The sequence below is a fragment of the Camponotus floridanus genome, unplaced genomic scaffold, assembly GCF_003227725.1.
Source record: "Camponotus floridanus strain SB8 unplaced genomic scaffold, Cflo_v7.5 scaffold16, whole genome shotgun sequence".
NCBI classification, from domain to species: domain Eukaryota; kingdom Metazoa; phylum Arthropoda; class Insecta; order Hymenoptera; family Formicidae; genus Camponotus; species Camponotus floridanus.
This window is the reverse complement of record NW_020229281.1, coordinates 3,224,286-3,250,578: the sequence shown is the minus strand read 5'-3', so window position 1 is coordinate 3,250,578 and position 26,293 is coordinate 3,224,286. Positions and strand designations below refer to the sequence as shown.

Genomic DNA, 26,293 nt, shown 5'->3' with positions numbered 1-26,293 from the left:
GAATATGCATTCAAAAAATAATTCATTGTAATTCCATATGAGAGGTTTTAAAAAACCATAAGATCTTTTTGCTAGACAAACATTATTCTCTTATAAATACTTTATACAGTCAAATATACATTATTAGATTATTTTATACAGGTTAATATCTCACTGGCAATAAAATAAATTTTGTAATAATTGAAAATACAGCGTAAGAAAATCGTTCGTTTTCCTAATTATCGAAGATTATAAAACTATTATTATGACTTTATATACATAAAATGAGATAAATTACTTAAATTCGAACGAAAAATGTAATTAAGATCAGAGATGTAACTATTAGGTATAATAAAAGAGGAGAAATGTGTGTATATAAAATATAAACTATATGTATGTGTGTATGTATGTATGTGTGTGTGTGTGCGTGTATACACACACACACACATACTCGTACTGGCATTGTATATTTACCGCTCAATACATTGTTCATGGCTACATTATATTGCGAAATATATCAAACAAATATATGAATAATTAACAAATTTATATTTTTGCATGTACAATATTACAAATTTATACAATCATTCAAATTATTGAATTATTATTTTGTGTGTGCAATATGACAAAAAGGGAAGGCAACTAATCATATTAATTATTTGGATTACATAGCACGTTATTCATTTTCCCATTACTTTTAAAAAATAGGCAATATATAAATAATGCTAATATTAGAAAAAAATTAACTACAAATGCGTTTTAATCTCTCTTTTGAAAATTAATAAGATATTAGTACAATAATGTTTCTTATTAACAACAATATATTCCTTATTAATAGAGATTTTTAATTCCAGTTTTATAGTAAAGCAAATTTTAGAGATTAATGCGATTTAAGAGCTATGTTTGTGAGAGATAGTACAAAAATTATTCAAATTTATATGAAGAAAAATCTCGATCCAAAATAATTAAAAAAATAATATAAACGAATGAAGGGAAACCTCTCTGCAATTGTTGTACAATTATCTCTGCTTAGTTTCATTAATAATAGAAAAGATTGACTACAAACTTTCGAAAAGTAAAAAAAGTCTTGAAACTTTGAAATTAATTTTCTGAAACTGAATTTTGTTCGTGGCGAACATTAAGGAGCAACGTCCTAATGTTCAGGGAGTGCATTCTCCATTCATTCCCGCCGTCGAATGCAAGCGTTGGCCATCTAATAATAGAACGGCGGCGATTCCGTTGACGTATCGTGCCCCTAATATATACGCACGTGTAAGTGCATGTTCCATGTTGCTTCTTCGAAAAATAAACGCAGCCACACGCGTGAAGGCTCGAAAGAATGTACACTTTCGCGATGTCCCGGGTTTTAAACTATACCGGAGTATTTTCGGGACATTTTTTTATTCCAATGTCACTCCGTAGTCATTGATATTCCATACAATGCGTATCAGTTACACGCTTTCTCATCGAAACGTCTCGGATATAAATCTTTCGAATCTTATATATTCAAATACACAGTTTCACAGGAATATTTAAACGGTGCGATGCTAAAATAAAAGTCAACGTGATTAAGATCATTCAATATCCTTTCAAATCAAGACTCCAACATAGGTCTTATTATTAAGAAAATCCTTCAAAAAAATATTTTTATTATATAATTTTTCTTTAACAAAATTTCTTTTTTTTAATATAAACCAAAATAAATCTGGAAAAGAAATTAAAAATTTTTTTGAAGGATCCGTTGAAAAGTATTTGTATATAATTGTTCATTCTTTTTTCTTTAATAGAGACTAAAATAAATGTGTGGAAAGAATTCAAAATCGGGGAGATTGTTTCACAAAATTGAGAGAAACGCGTTCATTGGCCCGCGCGATCGTTCACCCTCGACAATTTTCGGACGACGCGCGCCGATCGCGTCAGGTCGTCGCCGCTGTCCTGTCAGTCGCGCTTCATCCTGCGAGCGTGTCGCGTGGGACGCGTCGAGCGTCGGTGCCGTCCGAATCCGACGTCGGTTTTACGATCTCGCCTCACCCTCCTCGAGCGCGAGTTTCGGCGCGCTAGGAGGATCCAGTTCTGGTTCCAGTCAGTGGTGCCAGTCGCGATCCGTCCGGCGCAGCGTGTTGGTCCGTCGCTCACGTCCGCTCGCTTCGCGCGTCTCGCTGCTTCGTTCACCCTCGTTCGGACGCGCGCGTGATTCTCTTCCCAGTGTCTCGCGAAAGACAATGTCGGTCCCCGCGCGTTCATGGATGTGTCACCGAGCCTGTTCGGAGGGATCCGGCGAGACGTCATCGCGCGACAATCACGACTGCACGTCACGCGAGTAAACGCAACGCTCGACGGAACACAAGATACGAGGGATCATCGCCGTGGACGCCGCGATGGGCAGCGAGGTGGAGACCGTGAGTGCCAACGCCGTGGACTCCGACTCCGAATCGGTTAGCTGGGAGGATTTCTACGGTGAGTGAAAAAATGCGCTATTTAATCTTATTTTTTCCCTCTCGTTTATTCTCGAAAAACTAGATCCTAATCCTAGATCGACCGCGCATGCGCCTCGATTGTATATGTATTATTGTTTTTATTTTTTTTTTCGACACGTGTCTCGCCTTGTATATTTCGTATATGACGCGAAGGCAATACAAGTGCGAGCACGCACTTGTATTGCCTTCGAAACGTAAACGACCCGAATTAATACGCGTCTCGAGGCTCATCGCGCGCATTTATTGCGTCTAATAACGCGATCGTCTTATCCTCTCTCTCCCTCCGTCTCCTCGTCCAGTGAGTTTAACCAATTTGAAATGCGTGCAATTGGGCAGATTTCCCGCGCTACACGCAAGATTTTTAAAATAGCTTTAAAAATATTTATGAAGAAAAGAGAGAGAGAAAAAGGACAGTCAAATTAAATACTATTATAATAAAAATATATATAATTAAAATATAAACTAAAAATCTAATTAAATATATTATTAGACATATTGGAACATGTACAAATGAAAGAAGCTATATTTTTACAAAATTCGGATAATTGTAATTTTTCTATATTAAAGAGGGAAAAGCTAAGACTTTTGTACTTTTTTTAAAGAGGGAAAAGCTAAGACATTTGCACTTTTTTTTATATTATCAAAATTTTTCAATCATTTTATATCAATTAAATATAATTACAAGTACAAGAGCGTAAACATATTTCATTTGTACTTTCATAAATATTGTTAGAATAAATTACAATGAAACATGTTATAATATAAATAACGTATATACAATGTTCGACTAGATGCATTAAAATTTCAATGAGACAAGACAATAAACTGATCGATATAATAACTCTTTCAACTCTTATATAGTATACAAAGTGCTAAAACATTAGAACAAATTTCTAAAGTTTTCGATGACATTGCATTCAAACAAAAAGAAAGTATATTTTTTCGAAATCATAACATTTGGCCACCACAAAATATGTAAATTTTATTAAATTCTTATATATCAAAAAAAAAGAACAGTTTATAAACATCTCTTTTTCATACACAATTTCAATACGATTCAAAAATCGTACGCTTTCTGTTGATAAAATTTTTTGACGAATTCAGAATTCAAGTTCTTCCTTTGATGCAAAGAAATTGATCTCGTTGATGAATCAATATTGCTTCTCTCGGCAATGTATTTTTCTTCAAATATCCTTTTAATTTAACCATGGTAGATCTTGCGAAGAGAGCGCTCGCTCGGCGCTTCTCTTTAATTAGAAAGTCTGTAGCCGCGGAAAATGTATGCTATTTCGTAAGGACAAAAAGCGTAATTGAGACGTTACGCGCGCAGAGCGAGGCTCCTGTAAGAAGGTCGAGAAGCTAACTCGGAGAAGTTAGAGTCGGCGGGATTAATCGCCTGTGATAAATAAAACCGCCGGAGAGTCGCGATTCTCTCGCGTACAGATCATCCGTAATGAAATGAATATAAATAGTTGTTCTTAAAAAAAAACAAAGGAGAACGAAATTCGAAAGCAGGGTCTACAACAATAGTAGAAGATTGAATATGACGGGAAACGATCCTCGGATCTTTCGACGCGCGAAAATTTGCGACTCTTGGCGAGAAGACTTTGTCCGACCACTTCCAAGGGACAAGTGACGCAGAACTTGAGGATGCAATACCCGGCGTGTCGCAAAAAACCGCCGCTTTGCCGGATGCAGCTTAGAGTGACGACCGAACGCGCGTGCGTTCCGTGCGTGTGTGCGTGTATTCTTGCCCTTTTACGCACCGCAACGTCATGTCGCAACGAAAATTCGAGCGTTTCGATCTCTCTCTTTCTCTCTCTCTCTCTCTCTTTTTCTCCGCGCGTCCGGATCTCTCCAAAAAGCTGCTCCAGTCTTTTCGACGCACAAAAACGGCCGTCGTACTTTGGAAAGTACATTAGAATATGTATTGTGACTCGCGCTTTCTCTAAATATGGTCACACGAAATCAGTAGTACCTTTTGGTTTCTCGAAACTAAATGTCGAAGGTTCAAGTTTCGTAAAGCGTCCGAGAGACGTTGAAGTTTTCAAGTCGTAACTTTTCGAAGATCTATAAGGTATACGGTTAAAAGAGCGTTTTAATTATCCGCGTGTGATAGAGATTGGAGTATCTTAAAACTTTGAATTTCAGTGAACGTTATCCGTTTACGAGCAGCGAGACAAATTGCATACCGTATGGCATACTCGCTCTCGTGCAGGCTGAGGCGAATAAAAGACCGCGTGTACTCGATCTCGATGCGCGGCCAGTCGTCGTTCGCCGAATCGAGGAACGCGATCGCATTTAAACGCGGCGATCCTTCCGCGACGGGTATTTCCGCGATTCGTTCGGAATAAATATCGACTTGTGCAATGGACATTCCGGCGCGCACGACATCTCGGTCACACCAGACCGAGATACTTACGGTCCTGATAGCGTGGGCTTCGCCTGCTGGCGTAGGCGTGCTTCTCGCTTCTCTGGTTCTGCGACCCGAGAGAGAACGTAACAAACGCCGGAAATCTTTCGATCGCGAGAGATTTATCGAAACGTTATCGAGTCGTGCTATGACTCTTTACCGTTTAATAAACACGCGAGTATGTCTCTTGTCTCTGGCTTGATAATTGTTATTATCAGCATTTTCGATTTATCAAATGGTGCGTTAAAACTCATATATCAGTTTGATAAGGGCTTTCTGGACTAATCCGGAATCGATTTTTCTTTAACGAAAATGTCGAGATATTAATAATTTTCCACCCGGTGAAAGGAAAAAATTGATTTTTTGCAAACTAAAATTCTGGGAAACCAAAAAATAATAAATCTTACATTTAGCTAAAATTTCAAATAATTAATTTTATCTAATTTTAATTTATTGTTAGTTACAATGATATATATATATATATATATATATATATATATATATAAATTAGAAACTGTTGGGAATATTAAAATTAATATATCAAAACAAAAATGTATCAAAAATCCTTGCATGAAAAAAAAAAATAAAAATATCGAGATATTAATAATAAATTAATAAAATATATAAATATATATAATATGACCGATTAATATATAATAATATATATATCTATTCTCTCTAACAAAATTTTTCTCTCATAAAGTATAAAGAAATTAAAGAGAAATTTAATCACGGGAAATGAGACTTTATACAACAAATGCAGTACAACACGCATCTATATTTATAGCGTTACAGAAAGATAATTAGTATCATTAGGATAATAAAAAAGGCTACTACGCGTAGTACATTGTGATCTGTACACGTGGATGAGAGGGGGGGGAGAGATATATGTACATTTATATACGACTATTTGCGAAAAGTTGCACGACGCATTTCTTCGAGGTAGGCTCTCTTACGCGTGTACTATGTATCTTTTATGTACACGCGTGTACGCGGCCAGTTTAGATCTTCATCCCAGACGCCATTGAACTTGATTTCCCGCGGCCTCGCTTGCACGTGCAGAAATTTTAAAGGAGAATCGCATCGCCCGCGGCGGCGCAGGTTCGCTCGCGAGACCAGAACGTGTACGTCTCCGCCGAGAGTGGTCTCCTCGTCTCTTTGCCTTCTTCTATTTAATCCTAAACAGATTAACCTCGCATGCGCGTACACAACAAGGCGTTATCAACAATCCATGTAGGAACACAGAAACGATGTTTGTTACATTTATATCTAATTATTGAAATAATAAGAGTAATCAATTTTATTATTCAAATTTCCTATCTTATTATGTTTTATATCTTTTATTATTTTTTATCAATCTTTTATTCATATTTTTCTATCAATTTTTTTGGAATGGGATTTTTTTGCACCCTGAATAAAAATTATTTCAAGGAAAAATTAAAAGAAAATTAAAAAAAATATAAATATAAAGATTAATAATAAAAATAACGAAAGTTATGTAAATTAAAAATATTTATTTTGTTTTATTAATGAAAGAATAAGAGAGATATTAGTATTTTAAAATTTAATAAATTATAAATTTAGAAATTGAAACAAATAACGCTAAATTCGAGTAAAATTGATTAATCGTATTATTTTTTTTTATAATAAAGATTTAACTTGATAATCAATATTTACAAATTGAAAGACAAAAATCTCAAATCTTATATTGTGTTATAATTCAATCTCTCTTTTCTTTTTTCAAATTTTTACTCAGCCATTTCTCGACGAGAACAGCAATTATTGTGGCAATATTAGCTGCCGTTTCTCGCGATTCTTTGTTGACGATGTGAGCTGCTGGATAACGCATTATCTAAATAGGATCGTCGTGTTCTTTTCATCCTTTTCCTTTCCCTTGCGTTTCGACATTCGTCGCTTATGACGGGGAAAAGAGGATGTTTGCGGGCTTTGTTCTTCTTCACGCGAACTCGTATCTCCGCTCTTGATTGCATCCGCACCCACGCAAAGCGCGATACGATTTTCGCCGCTCGTTTCACTTGACGAAGAAACATGAAACCCTCAACCCCTTTCACTCTCCTGCTTGCGTGATACATACAAGCTAGTTATTATAACAATGACGTGATCAATCTCGTCTGTTTTTCTCCCCGCGTTTAAAGGGATTTATTAACTCTTTGTATCGAGAGCGAGAAACTTCAATCGTATAAACTTCGACGAGATAGCGAAATAGATTTCTTTCGCAACATTCAATATATCGACATTTTACCTCGTCGATCGTGCACCGTCTTCCTCATTAACGAAATTGAGGAAGCGAGCGAGCGCGGCTTTGAATCGGCCACGATGGAGTGTGTGAACGAACCTTTATCTCGATTCTGCTTAAACGTATAAGGGAATCGTAGCGAGTAGCGACATTAGGCATCTCCGCGGCTTTAAACCCCCTCGGCTGGCGGAGATATCCGGTTTTACATGTGCGTGTGTATCGATATACACGCACACACAGCCACGTGCATACGTGTAGTCGATCGCGCAAACAAGGAAGGGGGCGACTCGTGTCGCCGGATCGAGATACGAAGGTCCCCTTTTCCGCGTCTGCTCCGGCTCCGCAACAGCTGAATCCGGAATCGCGCGGGATCGAGATCTGACGGATAGATTAGCCGACACATTCGATCTTTGACCCGTGGCGTCCGTCTATGGAAGTCTATGGAGTCTATCTATGCAAGGCCGCTTATCTTCTCTTTCGTTTGCCCTTTTCAGCTTCCTTCGTTCCTGTCCTTTTTATGTACTCGTGTAAAGCGCACAGTTATTCCTAGATATCTAGCTTTTTGACACTTTGACTGCCGCGTCTTGCGCATGCGGAGGGAAAAAGATACGTAATAACACGCGCGAGAAAGCGTTCGGATGGTTATAAATATTTTTCACAGAGTTAAAGTAAATGGGCCGCATATGTCACGAGACATGTCGTAATGAGATTCAGGCGCTGGACGACCGACATGTCGAAACATGACCGGAATAATTAGCTTGGGTTTACGCATCGTCATTTGTATATTTTGACGAATGTCACGCATGTTTCCCGAAGATTGCGAAAGTGCGAGACGCGACACTTTAAATGCTGATAAAACGTGCGGAAACCGAGTCGCGTGAAAGAGCGACTCTCTAGCGCGTTCTAGATATTATCGTTCATAAAAGGATTTCTCGGAAACGCATTTTTTTGTCAAATTTATGCGACGGATGCGAAAAATAATCTAACAACTCTCTTACATAGATTGCACTTTTTGATCGGATAAGAAATCAAAATGGCCAAAATTCAAATATCCTAGAAAGCGATTCGAGAAAGATTCTTGAGAAAATGTTGACCTCTTACTTCGAGACCAATCGATTCGACATTCGTGGGCGGGTCGAGAAAAACTTGCGGCGTGTCGCCAACGTGCAACGAAAGTGTTAACGCACTCGTAAATCGTGCATTCTGTACACTCGCGTGAACGTTATGTCCTCGTATGAGCTGCTAATCGGTACGAACAATCTTCAATCTCGGCGCTTTCTTACGACATAAACTTCTCTAAAAATTTTGATAATAATTCCGCTTAATATTATCATTTCTCAAGTGATGGTTAAAAAGTGATAGTTAACTCATCCACATTTTAAGTTAAGTCCCTGTTTTATTTTTTATTTCATTAATTAGAAATAACGAAGAAGATAAAAAGAATTCGCAAAATTTACTTTATTTTATAGAAAAATTTGTTTATATAATTTATTGAATTGTTTTTTATTTGTTTGATAAATCGTGATTTTTTCATATTACAATTTCGTTTCATTTAAATTTGACATTTTTTGCCATAGTATTTAATATCATGCAAAATATAATGGCATTCTTAACGCAACTTTAATCGATTATCACGGAAAAAAGTAATATATTGGATTCGAGCAGCAAAAAGATCTTGCAAGATGCCCGAGATAACACTGTTAAAAATTTACCTTAATCGCAATGAGAATTTGAAAACCATCGGGATATAATAATAGTACGTATCACAGACTAAAGACCGAGTGCGAACCATATAACGTTATCAGATTCTAAGATAACGGGACGTAATTAATATCTCAGATATATCACTCGCGTAACTACGCGGTGGGATTTACATACATTATGAATATCCGAATGCTACTGTAGCTGTACCGAGGGATCAGATCCGGATGTTGCGCGAATTAAATGAGTCGACGTACATACGACTCGCGCGACATACGACTCGCGTATAATTACGCGAGGTAGTTGATTTAGAGCCGCCCGCGGCGGATTTACCTGTCGAGTCTCTGGAATCGCAAATGGAATCCGCGCCGTATATAATTGGCCTGTCGGCGCTCGTCTGACTGATTAATTTAGTTGCAACCAGGGCAAAGGCAGGGCTTTTAACGAGCGTTACACCTTCAGAGTACATTCAGAGTACAATATTCAGAGAATATTATCGAGGATTGTAACTGTTCTAGATCGAGAGAGAAAAGGAGAAATATTAAATTGCGTAATCGCATCGGAACTATTTTTTCACGTTATTAAAACGTTAACGCGCGGGGGCGGAGGACGGTCACGTATGCGCGCAGATACGGACAGGTAGAGAGAAAGAGAGAGCGAGGTTGGAGCGGTTTTCTAAGTCGCACGTGTGCCGCCGAGATTGCATTTCTGGGAAGGTGTCGCCTTGCACAAAGCGATACTCCCGCGTGCCAAAAGGCCGCGACCGGACAGCCTGAAATCAATTTGCGGCTCGCAAATAACGTCACGCCCGGCGCATTGTGATCTCCATCCCTTTCGCGCCTTTCGTGCCGTCGACCGCGCGTAAAAGACCGCGACACGAATATACTACGAGTCGATTTAAATCTCTTCATCGTGCGTCTCTTGCATACTTAAAAATCGATGTGGCGCTTTGACATTTGTCTTTCTTTATTAAAAATCGAATCTTATATGAAATTATTCGACTATGATTTTTTTCCGAATTTGTATTCTCGACTCTTTAAGGGGCGCCGTCAAAGATAGATATATCGACGAATCTTTTTTAAGAATCATTTGTGTAAATTGAAATAAAACAATATTTTTGAAAATTATTTCCTCAATGTACGATTTTTTTCCACTAAATAGATCGAGGATTTATTCGACTCGAGAGCGTTCAATCAGTAAAGAGAATTTAATTTTTTCTTCGACAAATTATTCATAAAATAAAATTCACGACTAGAGCTGAACGTGCAGCGATTCGATGGATGGGGAGCACGACTGACCGATACTCCTTCGTCTCTGGAAGGCAGTTGTCAGTCGACTAACGGTGAAAAGCGCGTGTTCTATCGAGTTCGCAAAGTGCAACAACACACGTCGTTCCGCTTCCTTTCCACTCCGTTCCTTTCACGCAGGACCACCGCGGATGCAGCACGCACCCATAATCAGTTCCTCGCCGCGATGATCGCGACATGCGGATAAGCGAGATCTTGGATCGCAGGACCGCAGGAAACTGTGGGCACGTGCGGCTTTTTGCGTTTCCCGGGAGAAGATTGACCGACATTGTCAATAAGTGTAATATGGAATTTCATTTATACGACTTCATTTATTATTATCTTCTTTATCTTTCAACCAAGTGTGTTTTTCTCGACAGACTTTGACAGTGTTGGAAAATCAGGTTATCTATGATATTAAAAAGAATTGAACTGGTCTCTCGACTATCTCTGTTTAGTTGTTTTTCTTAGAGAACAGTTTCTCCAAGTATGATATACGCGGTGTCCGAGAAGTCGCGTACTCTTTTTCTAATAAGATGAGATGTAGATCCTAATTAAAGCGAAAAAAACAGTGACAATTATTTTAATGCCGATTGATTAACACATGGTTTTGATACATCTAATAATTGTCTTTCCTCATTATTTAAATATTCTTATTATTAATGGAATTTTTATGAAACTTGAAATTAAGTATTTCACGAGATTCAAAGTCGATTTCCAAAAAGTTTAAAAAATCAACAAATTGTATAAAAAGTATGATTTTTTATGATGATTTAATAATAATAATAAATTTCGTATTTCGATGTGAGAGCATCTTTTGTCACTTTTATTTTCTTTTTTTGAATCACTCTGTACACATGATTTCTGATCGCGCGGGACACGTGGGAGGTGAAATACATCGCTTGTGCAGTGGCGTAACAGTAAACAAAGTTGAAAAGAAGGACGTCTCATGATCGAACCTGTTTGGCCAACGCGTTACTCAACGATGCAATATATATTACGGGTGTGAATTAATTTCCGTTTGCGAAAATAATCGTCGATGAAACTCGCGGCATCAAAATATCGAAGTCGAGTCGAACGCAAACTAATCTCGTAAAATGATATGATAAAAAATGATAAAGTATAATAATAGAAATACATGTTGACTTTCTTGACAATATATTCATATTATTAAAAGAAAAGGTAATTAAAAAATATTGCAATGTATTACTGTATATATGGATGAAAATTTTTAGAACCAAATTTCACGTGGACGAAATGCATTAAATGTTTTAACGTTAATATTCACACGTGTTTTTGAATTAAATAAATTGATCTTTTCGATTTCAATCAGCCGGGAAATTCTTGCGATGGTTCTTGATCGCAGAAAGCGACAAAAGACAAAGAAAGAAAATGTAAAAGAAAACTTGTTGGAGGTCACGAGCGCGTTCGAATACGATTACGCTCCTATTATATCGTGCGACAGTCGTGGGTGTAAGGACAGCGACCAGGCTTGCCAACCAAGTAAGAACCAAAATAATTTCAGAGTATCTCAAAGAAAGAGAGAGAGGGAGAGAGAGAGAGAGATGCCACATAGGTCAAGAGAATATTAAAAGAATAATTTCTTGTTTTTTTATGGTAATTGTATCACACGTTACAATCGATCGAATGAATTTGTTGTTATATAGAAGCCAAAAAATGCGAATAAAAATGTAAAATATTGTTTAGAAAATCGTGAAAAGCTTCGCATATAATAAAATGTGCGAGAAATCCGCAACCGCTAACCAGAATAGACACATTTACATATTAGGTCTTGAAACCTCTTTGTACATAGGTAGCATCATCTTAGAAAGTATAATTTTTTTATATACAGCAAGAGAATCGAACTCTAGACCTAGACAGTTAGCAAAAGAATATTAATCACATTACGCACGTGTGCAATGATTCCTGACTCTATTAAATTGATTTTCATTTGTTGATATTAAAATGTTTTAAGTGAGATTTTCACCACCAATATGTGGAAGGTATTTGACACGGTGAAAAATTGCAGGATAAATGATCTGGCAATTTTAAAACAATTAATCGCCGAAATCCGACGACGACATCGCGTGTCGCGTTGTTCCGTCGTCGTTTCGCGGACTCGTTCCAGACCGGTTTTGCTTCTCGCAGTTGACCGCGCGGAAAAGTGCCGCCGCGAAACCAGACCGCATCGCGTGGCAGCACATCTCGCGAGATAAAGTATTCTCCTAACACGTCGGGGAAACCGCATTAGAAGAATTTATTCGAGATGCACGCGACCTCGACAAAAGAGAAAGAGGCAATTTCATTTTTTTTTTTTAATTTTTTTGAAGGAAAGAAAAAGAGCTCGTAGAGAAGAAACCTTTGAAATCTTATCTCATTTTTAGTCCCTGTCCGAGAGAGAAGAAAAAAATGATGTTTTACAGAATTACATTATTTTAATGATTATGTCGCTTCGCAAATAATTGACTATTAGAAAATAATATCAAATAATAAAAATAATATTAAATAATATCATCCGAATTCGCAAGAGACATAAGTGTTCATAATTGTCTTAAAAATTAATTGTGTTTTCGGAAATGCGATTTGTGAACTTTAATATAACGTCACTATAATTCAAATTTATTATTATTTCTATTGATCTTTTATTCCGTTGGTTATGATTTAAAGTTTAACCAGTGTAAAAGGATGTCGCTTTCGATTCTTTTCTCTGAATCATACTTTACCGACTAATATTTCTTGTGGTACCAATTAAATATTGGTCAACACAAATTATAACCACTGCTTGTCGCCGCAGAGCAAATCGATGCAAATCGAGTTTCATTAATAAACTGCGATCATCAGATGGTTTCGAAGATACTGTGGGCGATATCTCGAGGTCTATCTCCATGCGCGAGATGTATGTATTCCGCTCTTCCGCTATATAATATACGGTATACAGACGCCCCTTTATTATTACGGACGCGTGAGTCCTTGTTCAATATTCATAGCGCGTCGCGCAAAAAGCGTCTTCGCTGATGATAGTCTTGTTATGCGTGTCATCATATATTACATGATTCTTGGTACCGCTGGATTTAACCCTCGGCTGTGGTATCACTCGCTCTCGCATTCAGATCGCTCATGTTGCATGGGCTTCAATCGACTCGGGGTGCAATTGAAACTTTGTAATTCAAAGTCTTGGGACGATAACACGTTAACATACGTCAAATAAATTTTTGAATCCTAATTTTTTTTCCTTATCTGAAGATTCGAGATTATAAATTTAAAAGAAATAATCTTAATTCCAAATTTTTCGTTTAGTTTTTTATCTTTATTTGAAAATTCGAGATTATAAATTTAAGAGAAATAATCTTAGTTACTTCCAAATTTTCCGTTTAACAGACAATTGCTTGACGAATTAATTGATTTTTTAAATTAATTAACACACTTATAAATACATTGAAGAATAAATTCGCATCTCAGTTTACACAAGATATTACACATATATAAGTATTAAATATAAATATCGACAAGATAAGATTCTGATACAATTCAATTTTTTATACCACGTATCGCGCATAATCAGTTCTGAGACAATTAGAAATATCTTGGATTTGAAAGTATTGAATATTTCAGACAACTATACTAAGACAATTGCAACTATCGTGGCACAAAGATCAACGTGAACGACGTAAGACGGAATGGAATGTCCTTTGTGTGAACCAACTGTTTTACCGCCATAAACGTATGTCAATGGTTGGATTAGCTAATATCTTCTAGTCGGTGCAACATGATTTATTTGTTGTTCGGGGGATAAGAATCGAGCGTCTTGAAAAGACTAGTGGGAAAAAAATATACACTGCCGGCCAAAAATTGAATACACTATTAAAAAATCAGAAATTATAAGGAAAATATGTTTTTATTGAATAGCTTTATATTTAAATAATTATTTTATGTTATAAAAACTTAAATAATACATAAGTAAACTTAAATTAAACAAAAATTCAACTTTTTAAATATTTCTGATATAAAAGTATCAAACGCTTTTTTGACGTTTGACGACAGATTGTATGTTGATTTAGATCTGAGGATTGTGGTGGCCAGAACATATTGACAATAGTCCCATCAACTTCTTTCCTTTTCTTATTACAGTTACGATAGTACAAATTCCGAAAGTTAGACAAGTGTATCCAAACTTTTGGCCGGCAGTGTACATTAATAATTTCTAGGGCAATGAGACGAATTACAAAAATTTCGTCCATAAATTCAACATTTTTATCTATATTTAATGATTATATATTTAATATTATATTTAACGATATATATTGTGTAGGTTTTAAAAATTTGCAATCTTTAATTATTAAAAATTTAGTGTTTTTAGTCGCAAGAAATCTGTACATGCCATTTTGTACATAAAGATTTAAAAAATATTTGATACTTTTATCTTCCTTGCCTTAGACGAATGGCAGATATACTCAAAGGGTCACGCTGCAATTAGTTTAAATATAGTTTCAAGAAGATACAATACTAATGCCGATACATTTATCGACTATGCTTGTAAACAAACGCAGTATCGCAACACATCCTTGCGAGATAAGATAATGATTGTATGCAGTATGAGATGTCAGGCACAATAATATCAATCTTCTCGTCGAATCTGACACTTCAGATGTATCATTTGATTTATCCGAGTTTCAATACGCCTAATACGTGGGCGTAAATATGGCGTAATTTCGATTTACGAACGATACAAAAAATAAAACGCATCCTACAGAGCGATTTTGATCAATATTTCTATTTTAATTGCGCGATATATGTCTCTACAATTGATATATCCTCGTTTCGTTACAATCTGTTAAACAGTTTAAGATATATAAAAACTAAAGAGAAAGAAAAGACTATTCAGTTATTTTATTCTTTTTTTATATAAAAATTTGGCAAATGGAAATACTATATTTTAAGACAATAATTAGAAATTAAATTCGTCAAATTCGAAAAGAAAAGACGTATACGATATTTACAATGTTTACGATATTTATTGCATTTTATTATTATATTCATACGGTGTTTTGTGTGAAAGTATTTTACATTAAATTTGTTTTTATTAAGAAATCATTATAACTGATATTTTCATGATTATTATTTTATCGAAGAATACAAACAAACGCATAATTATTTTTTGTAATAGAATAGAATTAAATATGAGATCTGTTGTGGAAAAATTGAATTAGATTTGAATTAAATATGGAATATATTGCAAGAAAATTGAATTAGATTGAATTAAATGTGAATTAATTGAATTCGATTGAAAATGTATCAAATAATCTTCAATTATATTTAATAAATATTGTGCGTAAATATATTATTTAAGAGTTTTCTAAATCATTAAGTATAAGATTAACGTCAAAATTTATTGTTTCATTTTTCAAGAACCTTACGTAAGCTTGTTTGTTCAATGATAGCTGAAAGACTTTCCCGCATCGTGTCGTGACGTAATTAATTGCGACTGGTCGAAAATTACCGGCGCTTTCGAACAGCTGCGTTGCTGATTCGTACGGTAAACTCGGTGTTTTAATTGCGACAATTGACCGTCATTGTTCTTCGACCACGTATGTACGAGTATGTGAGAAAAGGAGAATGCTCCGATCGGTAGCACCATGATAGAAACCGAGCACCATATAGATCATATGGTTGCTTCGCGACTTTCGAATGCATATGAAATTAAAAGCGTCACACGCGTAAAAAATACACGGACACGCATGAAAATCCGATCGCAGAAAGTATCGGATTCACGCCGATACATCACATAATAATATTATAAAATAGATTTGATATTTTAAAGTAAAACATCCATTTAATTAATAATCATCGTAAAATCATCGAAGATAATAGATATTGTCTTTCCGGATTATTGCTATATTCAATGATGAAATTGAGTGAGAATTGATTTTATTATTATAAAAAAATATTACAATGTCATATTTATATTTTCACAATTAATTCGATTGAGTAGATAGATGGTTTTCAATTTGCATAATTAGAATCTCTTCCTGAAATTGTGTCGCAAATTTAAATTCACCTAAATCGATATCAGAAATAGCAATAAAACGTCTTTCACATAATTAAATTTATTAAGTTTAATTAATATTTATTAAGTTTAATTATACAAAACTAATTGGCTAAATGCACCTACATTGACTGTTACTCTCAACTTTTACGGAGATTGTAGCTAAAAACATGCAATTATATTCACTAGATATACATATAAAAATTATCATGTAGTAAGGTATAATTTGTACATAGATACTTATAAATAGTTTCTCGCTTCTATTTTATCTACTACAAAATGTGCAGTAACGATTCCGATCTTATCTCCGTGTGTTTACGCAAATATAATAAAAATCATGTTATATCGAGAGCATTCTAAATTTATATATAGATATATATATATATATATATATATATATATAGATTTATATATAGATATATATATATATATATATTTTTTTTTTTTTTCATGATATAGCAAATAAAACATTTTCTTTTAATAGATATTTTTGAGAAAGCGATGAAAAAAGGACAAATTTTTTCTTTCTGGCAAACCAGTTGAAACTATATTTTGCTCAAGCGATAAGACCTAATATGCGATATTGAACGAGTAATTATTTATTTATAAACTTTTCTATACATATATAGCTGGATATTTAATTGCGCGAAAATCGCATAAACGTTCGCAATTGACGCGGTTCTGGGTGAGTCGATTCCACTATTAATATAGTATTAATACACGGTGGGAGAGGGAGAGAAATGTTGCAATGTTCCCGGCGTATGCCGTCTACAACGATTTTCGTAATTAGAAAGCATCGGTATCGGAGTAATAATTTTACGCGCGCGACCATTATAATTGCCACGTATGATAGATTCCTAATTAGACTCCCGTCAGGGTAACAATTGAATTGCTCGATTCGCCCAACCCAGTTTTCAAGAAACCGTGACTGTTGCCAATCGGTTTTGTTTCTGTCTTTTAATCATGCCACGAGCGTCGATCTAATCTAAGCGTTTCAGGGAACTTGTAAATTTATTGCGATAACGCCAGCATTGTCTCCGTTAATTATCTTCGTCACATAATCATGTATTCAGGGTCGCCCAAGTATTCAAACAGAACCGATGGTTGTGCGTCTGAGACTTGACACTGTCCAGCTCAAGTTAATGGCAAAAAATAAAGAAAAAATGGAGCAAGTTTTGTGTGACGAATAAATCGAAAGAAATTGTAATAATCACTTTTCGGGCAGATACACGTGTGAATTGGCTTTGTATCGATCCAAAAAATCTCGAGTAGATGCGAGCAGATGCATCACATGTAGTGAAAACGCATTCTTGTTCGCGTAGAAGAGAAGAAATAGAATCCAGGAGGCCATCGTTATTCGCGTCGCGATCTCGATGCGCGAGAAATCACTTTCATCGCTCCTCTTTCGCGGCAAAAGATTACGGAGAGAGTATCAAAGAGGACGTGGATTTCGATATAATGAGCCGATCGAATTACTTAGTAGTTGGAAACTGCTTTAAGCTCATTTCCTCGACGATCAGCTGATTTGTGTTGCCCGTCGCGCCTCAATCAGTTCCGTCATATCGAATGAAAAATTCTCGATGTTAAAAGGACAAGGCTATGAAAATCTACTCTCTTAAACTGAATCAATGAAAATCTCAGTAATTAAAATAGTAACAATAAAATTAAATCAAAGATCAGCAAATATTTTAACCGAGCTACGATGAAAAGATTTACATTTATTTCTTTATCTTAGATTCCACGATTATAGCAGTAAAATATTACTAAAAAATTAGTAATAATCTACATGTTTACAAAATATAGCTTTTAAAGATTTTCTTGTTAATTTTACTGTTTTGAGAAAAATCCTCATACATCTGAAATGAAACATGTATAATTAAAATTCAGAATTATATGCATATTATTTTTTTATTTTCTCAAGATGTGATAAATCTTAAAAAAGATGAAAAAGATTCTTGACCAAGCTCAGATATTATGTTTTAACAAAATATATTACTATAAATTTATTTCATATATAATATTACAAGATAATTTTTTAAATATTATTGATTTTTTTAAACAGGCATTACGATTAATTGATTCTTATAATTGAAATTATCAGTAAGGTTAGGTTAGGTTAGGTCTATTTATTGTTTTTCTATTTATTTAGTAATAATACATTATAATTCTATTTAAGAGAGTACCATTTGATTTTCTAGCCTTGTATTAGAAAGGATAATCAAATAACGCACAATAAAAATAACGAGATAATGTATTATTAAAATCCAAAATGTAATATTTATGAGATTAATTTATAAAAGAAAAGATATGTAATAATTATATCAAGTATATGAAGAAAGCAATAGAATGTTTGAACATCAGGAATTAGGAACTTTATAAACATTTTATAGACATTTTATATACGCGATATGTAAAAGAAATGTTTTTCATCCCTTTAATCTCTGTTCTAAAATAGCTTTGATAATTGTTTTCACTTCATTTCATTTATTCGCGTCGCGCGGTTGAATGAAAAGAGGTGACCGGCTTTTAAAATTGTAGGTTAACGGACGGTGATCATCGTATCTCTTTGAATCCTTTTTTGGAAACCAAGGACGCGTGCAACGCTACCGATTCGGCTTATTTTTAAGCGTAAATTTAAACCGGTATTACGTCCGAACAGATTTTTCTCGCGAGAAAGGAAATAATAACTCCATTCTCTTCGGTTTATTACACAGATATCTTCGTCCCGATATTCCTCCCTCCTCGTAAAAGAATTATTATTTTTATTTGGCAATATAAAAACAGGAACTGTATATTCTTTTTCGCTTTTTAAATTTAAATTAATTAAATTAAATTATTTAAATTTATTTAAATTAATTAAATTATTTAAATGTAAATAATTAAATTTTATTATTTTATTTTTATTTAAATTATAAATTTTATTGAACAATTAAATTATTTAAATTTAAATAATTCAATTTTATTAAATAATTAAATTATTTAACTTTATTTAAAAGGGAGCAAGATTGATTTTGACCGACATAGACGGTAATTATAAGTACAGCGATAAAAATACGCATTTCGACAAGTGATATTAAAATGTTTGAAAAATTTGGAGAAGACTTTGCCGACTATATTTGTATATATCAAAATTTAGAAACATAAAGTCATGTCAAAGTCGATCGAGATTCTTTCTCTCTGGTCGAGTAGAGTTTTCTTTTTTCTCTCAATTTTCCTCGAACGGGAAACATTTTCGAGCTCGCCTCGGTATTTTTTTTCCCCGATTCTTTTTTCGTCGCGATGCAGCACGCAACTCTCGGTAAGACTCCGGTGCCGGCGATCCGGTCGGCCGATCCCATGCGGAGGCGCCATGCGCGCCGCTCCTCGCGGAGAAAAACGATCCATCCGAGCGACGAACGAGCAGACATCCGACACACAGCCGACTTTCTTTCTCTATCTCTCGTCGTTCCTCTCGAGGCGCAACACACCCCGCGCTCTTTCCTTGTCGCTCTCCTTCCCCCTTCATCTTTATGCGGCGCGCGAAGTATATAACTCGGGGATACTAATACACTACATCCGAGAACACAGGCGCGTAGCTACTTATGCCAGGCAAGCGTTGAGAGATCGCCAACTCTCTGCACTCTTTTAGAGATATTGTACGGAAACTGCTTTTTTTAATTATGGAATCTCATTTACATGCACATTTAAATTCTCTCAAAAAAATTTCCGAGTTCAAATTATACTAAGTTGCATCGACAAGATGCTCGCGCGAATATTCTTTGCTTATCATCTAAAGCGTAAATTATCGCGTTGAACGAGAATCTTGAGCATATATCCGATATCTTAAGCATATATCCTGAGATAAATATATCTTCGAAAAAATGAAATAAATCGTACAACATAAAATGAGGGAGGAGAGATTCGTATCTCTCGCAGAAGCATGTGTGTAATCTGCTTTCCGAAAGGATCGATCAATTTTAAAGAGGCCATTTCGTATCTTTGTAAGGCAATGTGCAGTTACTTGATATTGGTGAAACTGAAGAATGAAGACCCGAATATTTTAGTCACTTCGAGGGCCGCGGCGGCGGCGGCGGCGACGCGGGGGTGCGGGGGGACGCGGATTGGCGCCATCTCCTACCGCACGCGTTATTCTGCGTGTACTTTTCTTTCCACGTTACGCGATGAATTCCGCTTTCCGGGAAGGGGAGGAGAGACAGGAGTCCGTCCATCGCGTCGAGATCCTGATGGATTATTTTTAATCGATCGAAATTTATATAACGCGTTAATTTTTTTCCAAATTTGAATAAATTATACGTAGAGATATACGAGGAACGTAAAGTTTAATTAATTTATTATTCCTCTTCGCCGTATTTATGGCTGCTGCTCCGTAAGTCGAACGACAGTCGCGCTACATTAATTTCATTTGATTAAGAGATTTTAATCGGTGTTAAAAACACGGATAATAATGCTCGTAAAATGTCATTCGTTTATTGGAACGCGGATAACGAGAATTGCCTCGCGATCCTCTATCTGAATAAGGTATAAAAAGACGGCGGACGCGCTCTCTCGAGTGCGATGCTAAAAACATCGCTGAATGAAATCCCGCTATGGGGTCCGGGCGGACCCCTCTTGATAGTACAAGGGTTAATTGACGATCAAATTGCAGCGAGGGCATCGCATACAGAGCCGATGTACGAGGAAGAAGGGCCCCGTTTCGGATGCGTGATCAAGATTTATTTGGCGTATATTTTTAGCGCGACTCGATGAGTGCCTTTCCTTGAGTGCCCTCGATACGAGAGTTCTAATGATAGGTTTATAATGTTTCTCCCAGGAGAGGATCGCGACACATGGTTTTTTTATAGGACTATAGAACAAAAACAACAACGTGCGTTTCTATCGCGCGAGAAATAGATTATTCTCAGTTTCTTGATACAATATCTGGGAGATACAATATCTAGAAGAATGTTCTCATCCTCAACAGGGCAGAAAGTCGACGATGGTTTCCGAAAGCTAATTCATGTTAGATTTAATTATTTGAGAAATCATATTTTTATTTAAAAAATAATGCAATTTTTATTTCCTTTATATTTTTTTTCCTACAACGGTAAAATGTTACTTTTTATATCGACAGCGAAAGAAATTTTAATTACATAATTTATCAGTCTATATATATGAAGAATATATAAATATATTTGAAGAAGAAAAATGCTTCATGGCAATTTTATTAAAGAGATATATCAGATTTTAATATTTTATTACATTCTTAAAATAATTAATGTTATATATATATTTATGCATAAAGATAGATCCTTTTATACATATAATTCACATATTTTGAATATATTTTTTTACAGCGTTTATTAAGACAAATCAATAAACAATGGGATCGTAGTATAACTTCTTCGTTAAATATATAGTATTTACGGAAACCCGATACTTTCTTCTCTTCGCGTGAATCCGAGCTGTGATATTGTTGACCTTGATACTCTCTTATCTTACGAGCATCTCACTATTTTTATTCTCTAATTTATTTTATTGTTTCTTTCTAAAAAGAGTATCACGTCTCTCACATTGCTGTGATATTAAATATCAAATCTAAATATAGAATCTCATAAAATATTCAAATATATAAAATAATAAAATAATAAAATATATCTCTACATTAACAGCATTTTATGACGTTACAAGAGGAAATAATCTTTTTCTTCTCCCTGAGACGTCTCATTCATTTTCTTCGAGGATTATCGACGGAATGCGGCATCGTTAGATTCAAACAGGCACTTGGAATGGATTTCCGGAGAAATCTCGCCTCTTCGACGAGCGTCGCATGAAATTTTGGGGCCCCACGTCGCGCATTCTTGCACACGGCCGTCCAAAAATCCCGGATCTTTTTTTCCATCGAATCGCGTTCACCGTTTCTGGAGTAAGGCTCGGACGTATCAAGGACACGCAATTCGACCGCGGGACGACGGTGCGTATTTATCGAAAGCCTCCTATCCGGCCAGCTTCCGATCGGCCGCCGATAATAACGCCGTATTCGCGGCAATGCCGTCGCCGTGAACCGGATTTTACGCCCGCAATTACTTACGAGCTCGTCGGGGCTCCCGGTCGCGATATTACGGACGCGTATTAGCGGCGACGCTATATATAGACTTTCTGCGAATATACATGTACGCATATATGTGTATAACGAGCGAGATCGTTGCATCTCGAGAAAGTTTTCCGATGCGGGAAAAGGAAACCGTCGCGGCGCCGATGGAGAAACGATCTCTCGTAGCTCTACGCCGCAATTTTCCCTCCCCCCTCCCTCCTCCCTCCTCTTCTCCCCGATTCCAACCCGATGCTATCGAATTTGGTATGCACGATCGGTATCGGTAGCTATCATCTAATAATGATAATCGTGCAACACTTACATTCGCTCTCTTAAATGGAATTGGTGCGTTATCGCTGAATAGTAGTGAATGACCGCTAACGATCTCATAATCCGTTATAAGTATACCTACTGCTGCAAGTCAGTGAAATCTCACCGAAGAAATCAGAGATGATGGCTGCTTCAATCAGTGATATCTTAAAAAATGGATCTTATTTATGAAATTATGTATTGAGAATTGATGTAACTGTATATTCTGTTGAAGAAATGTCTGAATTTTTTTTAACAAAAGATATGTAACACTTTATTACTAATTTTCTTAGCAAAATCTTATTGCCGGAATCAGTAGAATAAAACATAAAACGGAGGAGCAAAACATTTTTTAATAATGATTAATGATATTTTTATTGATTCAGTCAAAGAACAGAATACACGCTCCTCTAGTATTCGCAGTATTTAGTATTTAATGTATGTCTCTGACAATGAATTTGGTTGGAATGTAACAACGATCACGATTCACTCTCTCGGATATTCCGAGGGTTAATAGAGTGCTATCCCAGACGAAGAAATCGAGAACGATTCCCAGAAATGCACTTTCATGATATTAACAACTACTGGTGCAATTCTCGACTACGATTAATAATTATTTTGCCTCTCTATACGTGATGATATTATCTTATGCCCTGTATACGCAGAGTGTTCAACAAATGATAGCGATTTTGCTTACGAATTCTTTGAGCAATTTAAAATCGATCATTCTTTTATAAAAATAGTTAAGGATAGTTTCTAAATAGTTAAGGATAGTTTCTAAATTACAAGTAAAAACAGAAATGTCATCAATGAATTATTTTTAGTTTATTAATTCAAAAAATAAAGATTAGATAATAAAATGACCTTTTCTTCAATAGATTCTTTTAATTCGCATCGTATATTCGCCAAAGTATTAGTCTATATTGATGATTAATTTAGATTTCGATTTGAGTTGATTTTTTCTTAATCTTTACAAAATTCTTGGATTAAGTAGGATTATTTTTACAAATTTTTTTCCATGTGTAAAAGGTAAAATTTTTCAAACAGTTTTACTGTACACTTAAATAAAATCAAGAACTTGGAAGAAAATAATGTTACTTGCATTATGAAACAAATTAAAATGTAAACAGAATAGCATTTAATAGAATAAAATTTTTTTCTGTCAAAAAACATTGATTTTAATCGAAATGGGTATTGTTTCTGAGCACCCCGTATATAGACGAGCAATGTTGAATACCTCACGTGCCTTCTTGAGCGGCGGCGCCGCACATTTTCATTCCGAGACTGAGAAAGTTTCCGATTCCAAGCATTCGTGAATCGAGAGGCGTCTGATTTTTGCTGTCAGTGAGCTGTCTTTCTGTTTTAATTTGCCGAGAATAATAGCAGGAGAGCATTCTATGCAAGGTTGCCCGTATTACCCACTATTGCTTTTATATATATAATTGCTACGAGAATAAGAAACAAGAAAACATTTTTCTGCTAGTCCAACAATCGCGCGTTAAATGCGTATTCTCTCCATGAAATGGGGACAATTATATAAACAAAAAAAAAATAAAGAAATTGCGAAGAAAGAGAGAGAGAGAGAGAGGTGCAATATGTCTTTCTGTTTTTGACGCAATTACGACGTTGCATTGCGCGAACGCGGATAAATCGCGATAAAAGCGCGCGATTTCTTCATTCCCCTCGGCGTTACGTGTCGTTGGTTTAAATATAATTCCTTATCGAAGCCGGTGAAAGGTACATACATACACGAGAAGGTATCGGAGTTAAGAGCGCTACGCACTCGATGCATCGATCTCTCGGTTAAGAATTTTCCGCGCAAATAGAACATTAATAATTTCAAACAAACTGATGAATTTATTTCGACGAAATTGGGCGACGTTTGTGTCAATTTATTCTCCAAACAGATTTCACACATGATGTATCTTCCGATCCATCTTACAATATGCGAAAAACATTTTTTTCTGCAAACAACAAACACTCTATTATTATTATTAAAGTCTATTTTTATAAAATTAAAATAGGTTTGCGTGTAAAACGCGGGCTTTAATCGAGTCGCGGGTTTCATTTCGCAGTTTTGCGACACGCGATTTACGCATATAAAAACCGACCAGCTCGAGCGGCAAATTTCTTTGGCCTTGAGTAATATTGAAGGAGAGGAGGCGTGTTTCTCTTACGACGTTACGCGTGTCCTCGACAGCGTAAGAGCGTCGGATATTCGCGTTGCAGGAATTCGTGACGGGGAATTCGCGTGGCGCGTATACGGTTAGGTTCATCGGAAAATCCCGCATGTGTGTACGCGTTGTACGCACATACCGGCGCCGCTAAATATAACAGTACGTTTGTGTAACGTAATTAATGCCGCGTCGGACCCAACGGGCAGAAACACACGTCGTTTGCGAATTGTTGCATTAACCCTTGGCTGTCAATTAGCGAATACCGCACACATGCCCGACATTTTCCCGTACGTTTAATCATACTAATAATTAAATTGCAATAAGCGAGATATACGCAGTTATTTGTGTGGTAATTTTATGCAAGAGATCGCAGATTTATATCGCACTTTATTCAATCAGACTTTGAAAAAAAATGTTACGTTCTTTTACCCATAAAATTTATCTAGGTAACAGTTTCTCGTATCGTGTCGAATATTTTCGAGGCAAAATTTTTATGCTTTTTTTTTTAAAGTAAAATTCTCCTCTCGTACATGATAAATTTCGAAGATCTGTGTATTTGTGATAAAACCATTATGTGCAGTAGCAATGACGTTTCCAAAGTGTTTGCTGTATCCGATAATTCAAAGACATTTTAACGGAGATTACATTATCCTTTCGTGGAAACGTTCAACATTTTTTAAATACTTTTCGAAGGTGACGAATACGAGAGAGGAGAGGTGCAGCTTATCATTCTTTTACAGCCGAAATTAGCGCACAAGCGTCCACGTCATCGCTGTAATCGCCTCCTCTTCTCTGCTCCTCCTTCGCTCGGGCTAATCTGCGGCTCTCGACTATTCTCGCGCGCCGAAGATGCCGTTAGCCCCCCTGGATTTTACTCGGAATCCGCACGATTATTAGCGCGCTTTAGACACGCCGGTATGGTATTTCGATGATTCATAATTCGCGGTCGAACCAGTCTGTGTCCCCCCCTTCGTCGGGGCACCCGGGCATCCTAATGCCCCCTCGAGATCTCCCGTGGTTATTCACTTCCCTTCTCGGCGGTTCAAATTCCTCTTTCCAGCGCAAGGAGAGCCGGAGAGAGCCTTTTATCGGTCGTGACGCGTACGCTGTACAGCAGCAGCGGCGGCGGCGACTAGAGTACCTCGGTGAGTCATTCACACAGTGACTGGGCTCGTTGTAATTCATTGCGACGATCGACCCCCCCTCCCTCCATGTGTATGCTCTACAGTGACGTTCACACCGACCAGCGAATTATATACACCTAATCGTATCTTTTTTTGACATATATTAATCATATGTTTTTTATATATTTATAATGGTATCTTTTTTTTGACATATGACTAATACTTCGCTGCTGATTAGAAAAAGAGTATTATTCATCTTTACTGTACTCGATATAAGATGATTTCGAAAAAGCATAAATCTGGTATGTATTTTTGTTTGAAAAATCGATGAGAAAATAAATTCAATTTTGAGACGCGAGAGCAAATAAGATTTTAGATTCGTGAAAGTAAATTTGTTCTTTATTTAACCGTATCTTTGATCGAGAGAATTATGAGTTTTAAAATGCATATCTGTAAA

The 26,293-nt window shown here is 36.0% G+C and overlaps 1 protein-coding gene across 1 annotated transcript in view; it reads left to right on the top strand.

Moving 5' to 3' along the window:
• The first annotated feature begins 1,931 nt into the window (after positions 1-1,931).
• The window catches only part of LOC105255939, a 41,191-nt gene continuing 16,829 nt past the window's right edge, over positions 1,932-26,293 (top strand). Inside the window, exon 1 of the mRNA XM_011265489.3 lies at positions 1,932-2,436. Within this exon, the coding sequence (XP_011263791.1) occupies positions 2,358-2,436 (79 nt within the window). The 5' untranslated portion in view covers positions 1,932-2,357. The remainder of the gene's footprint in view (positions 2,437-26,293) is intronic.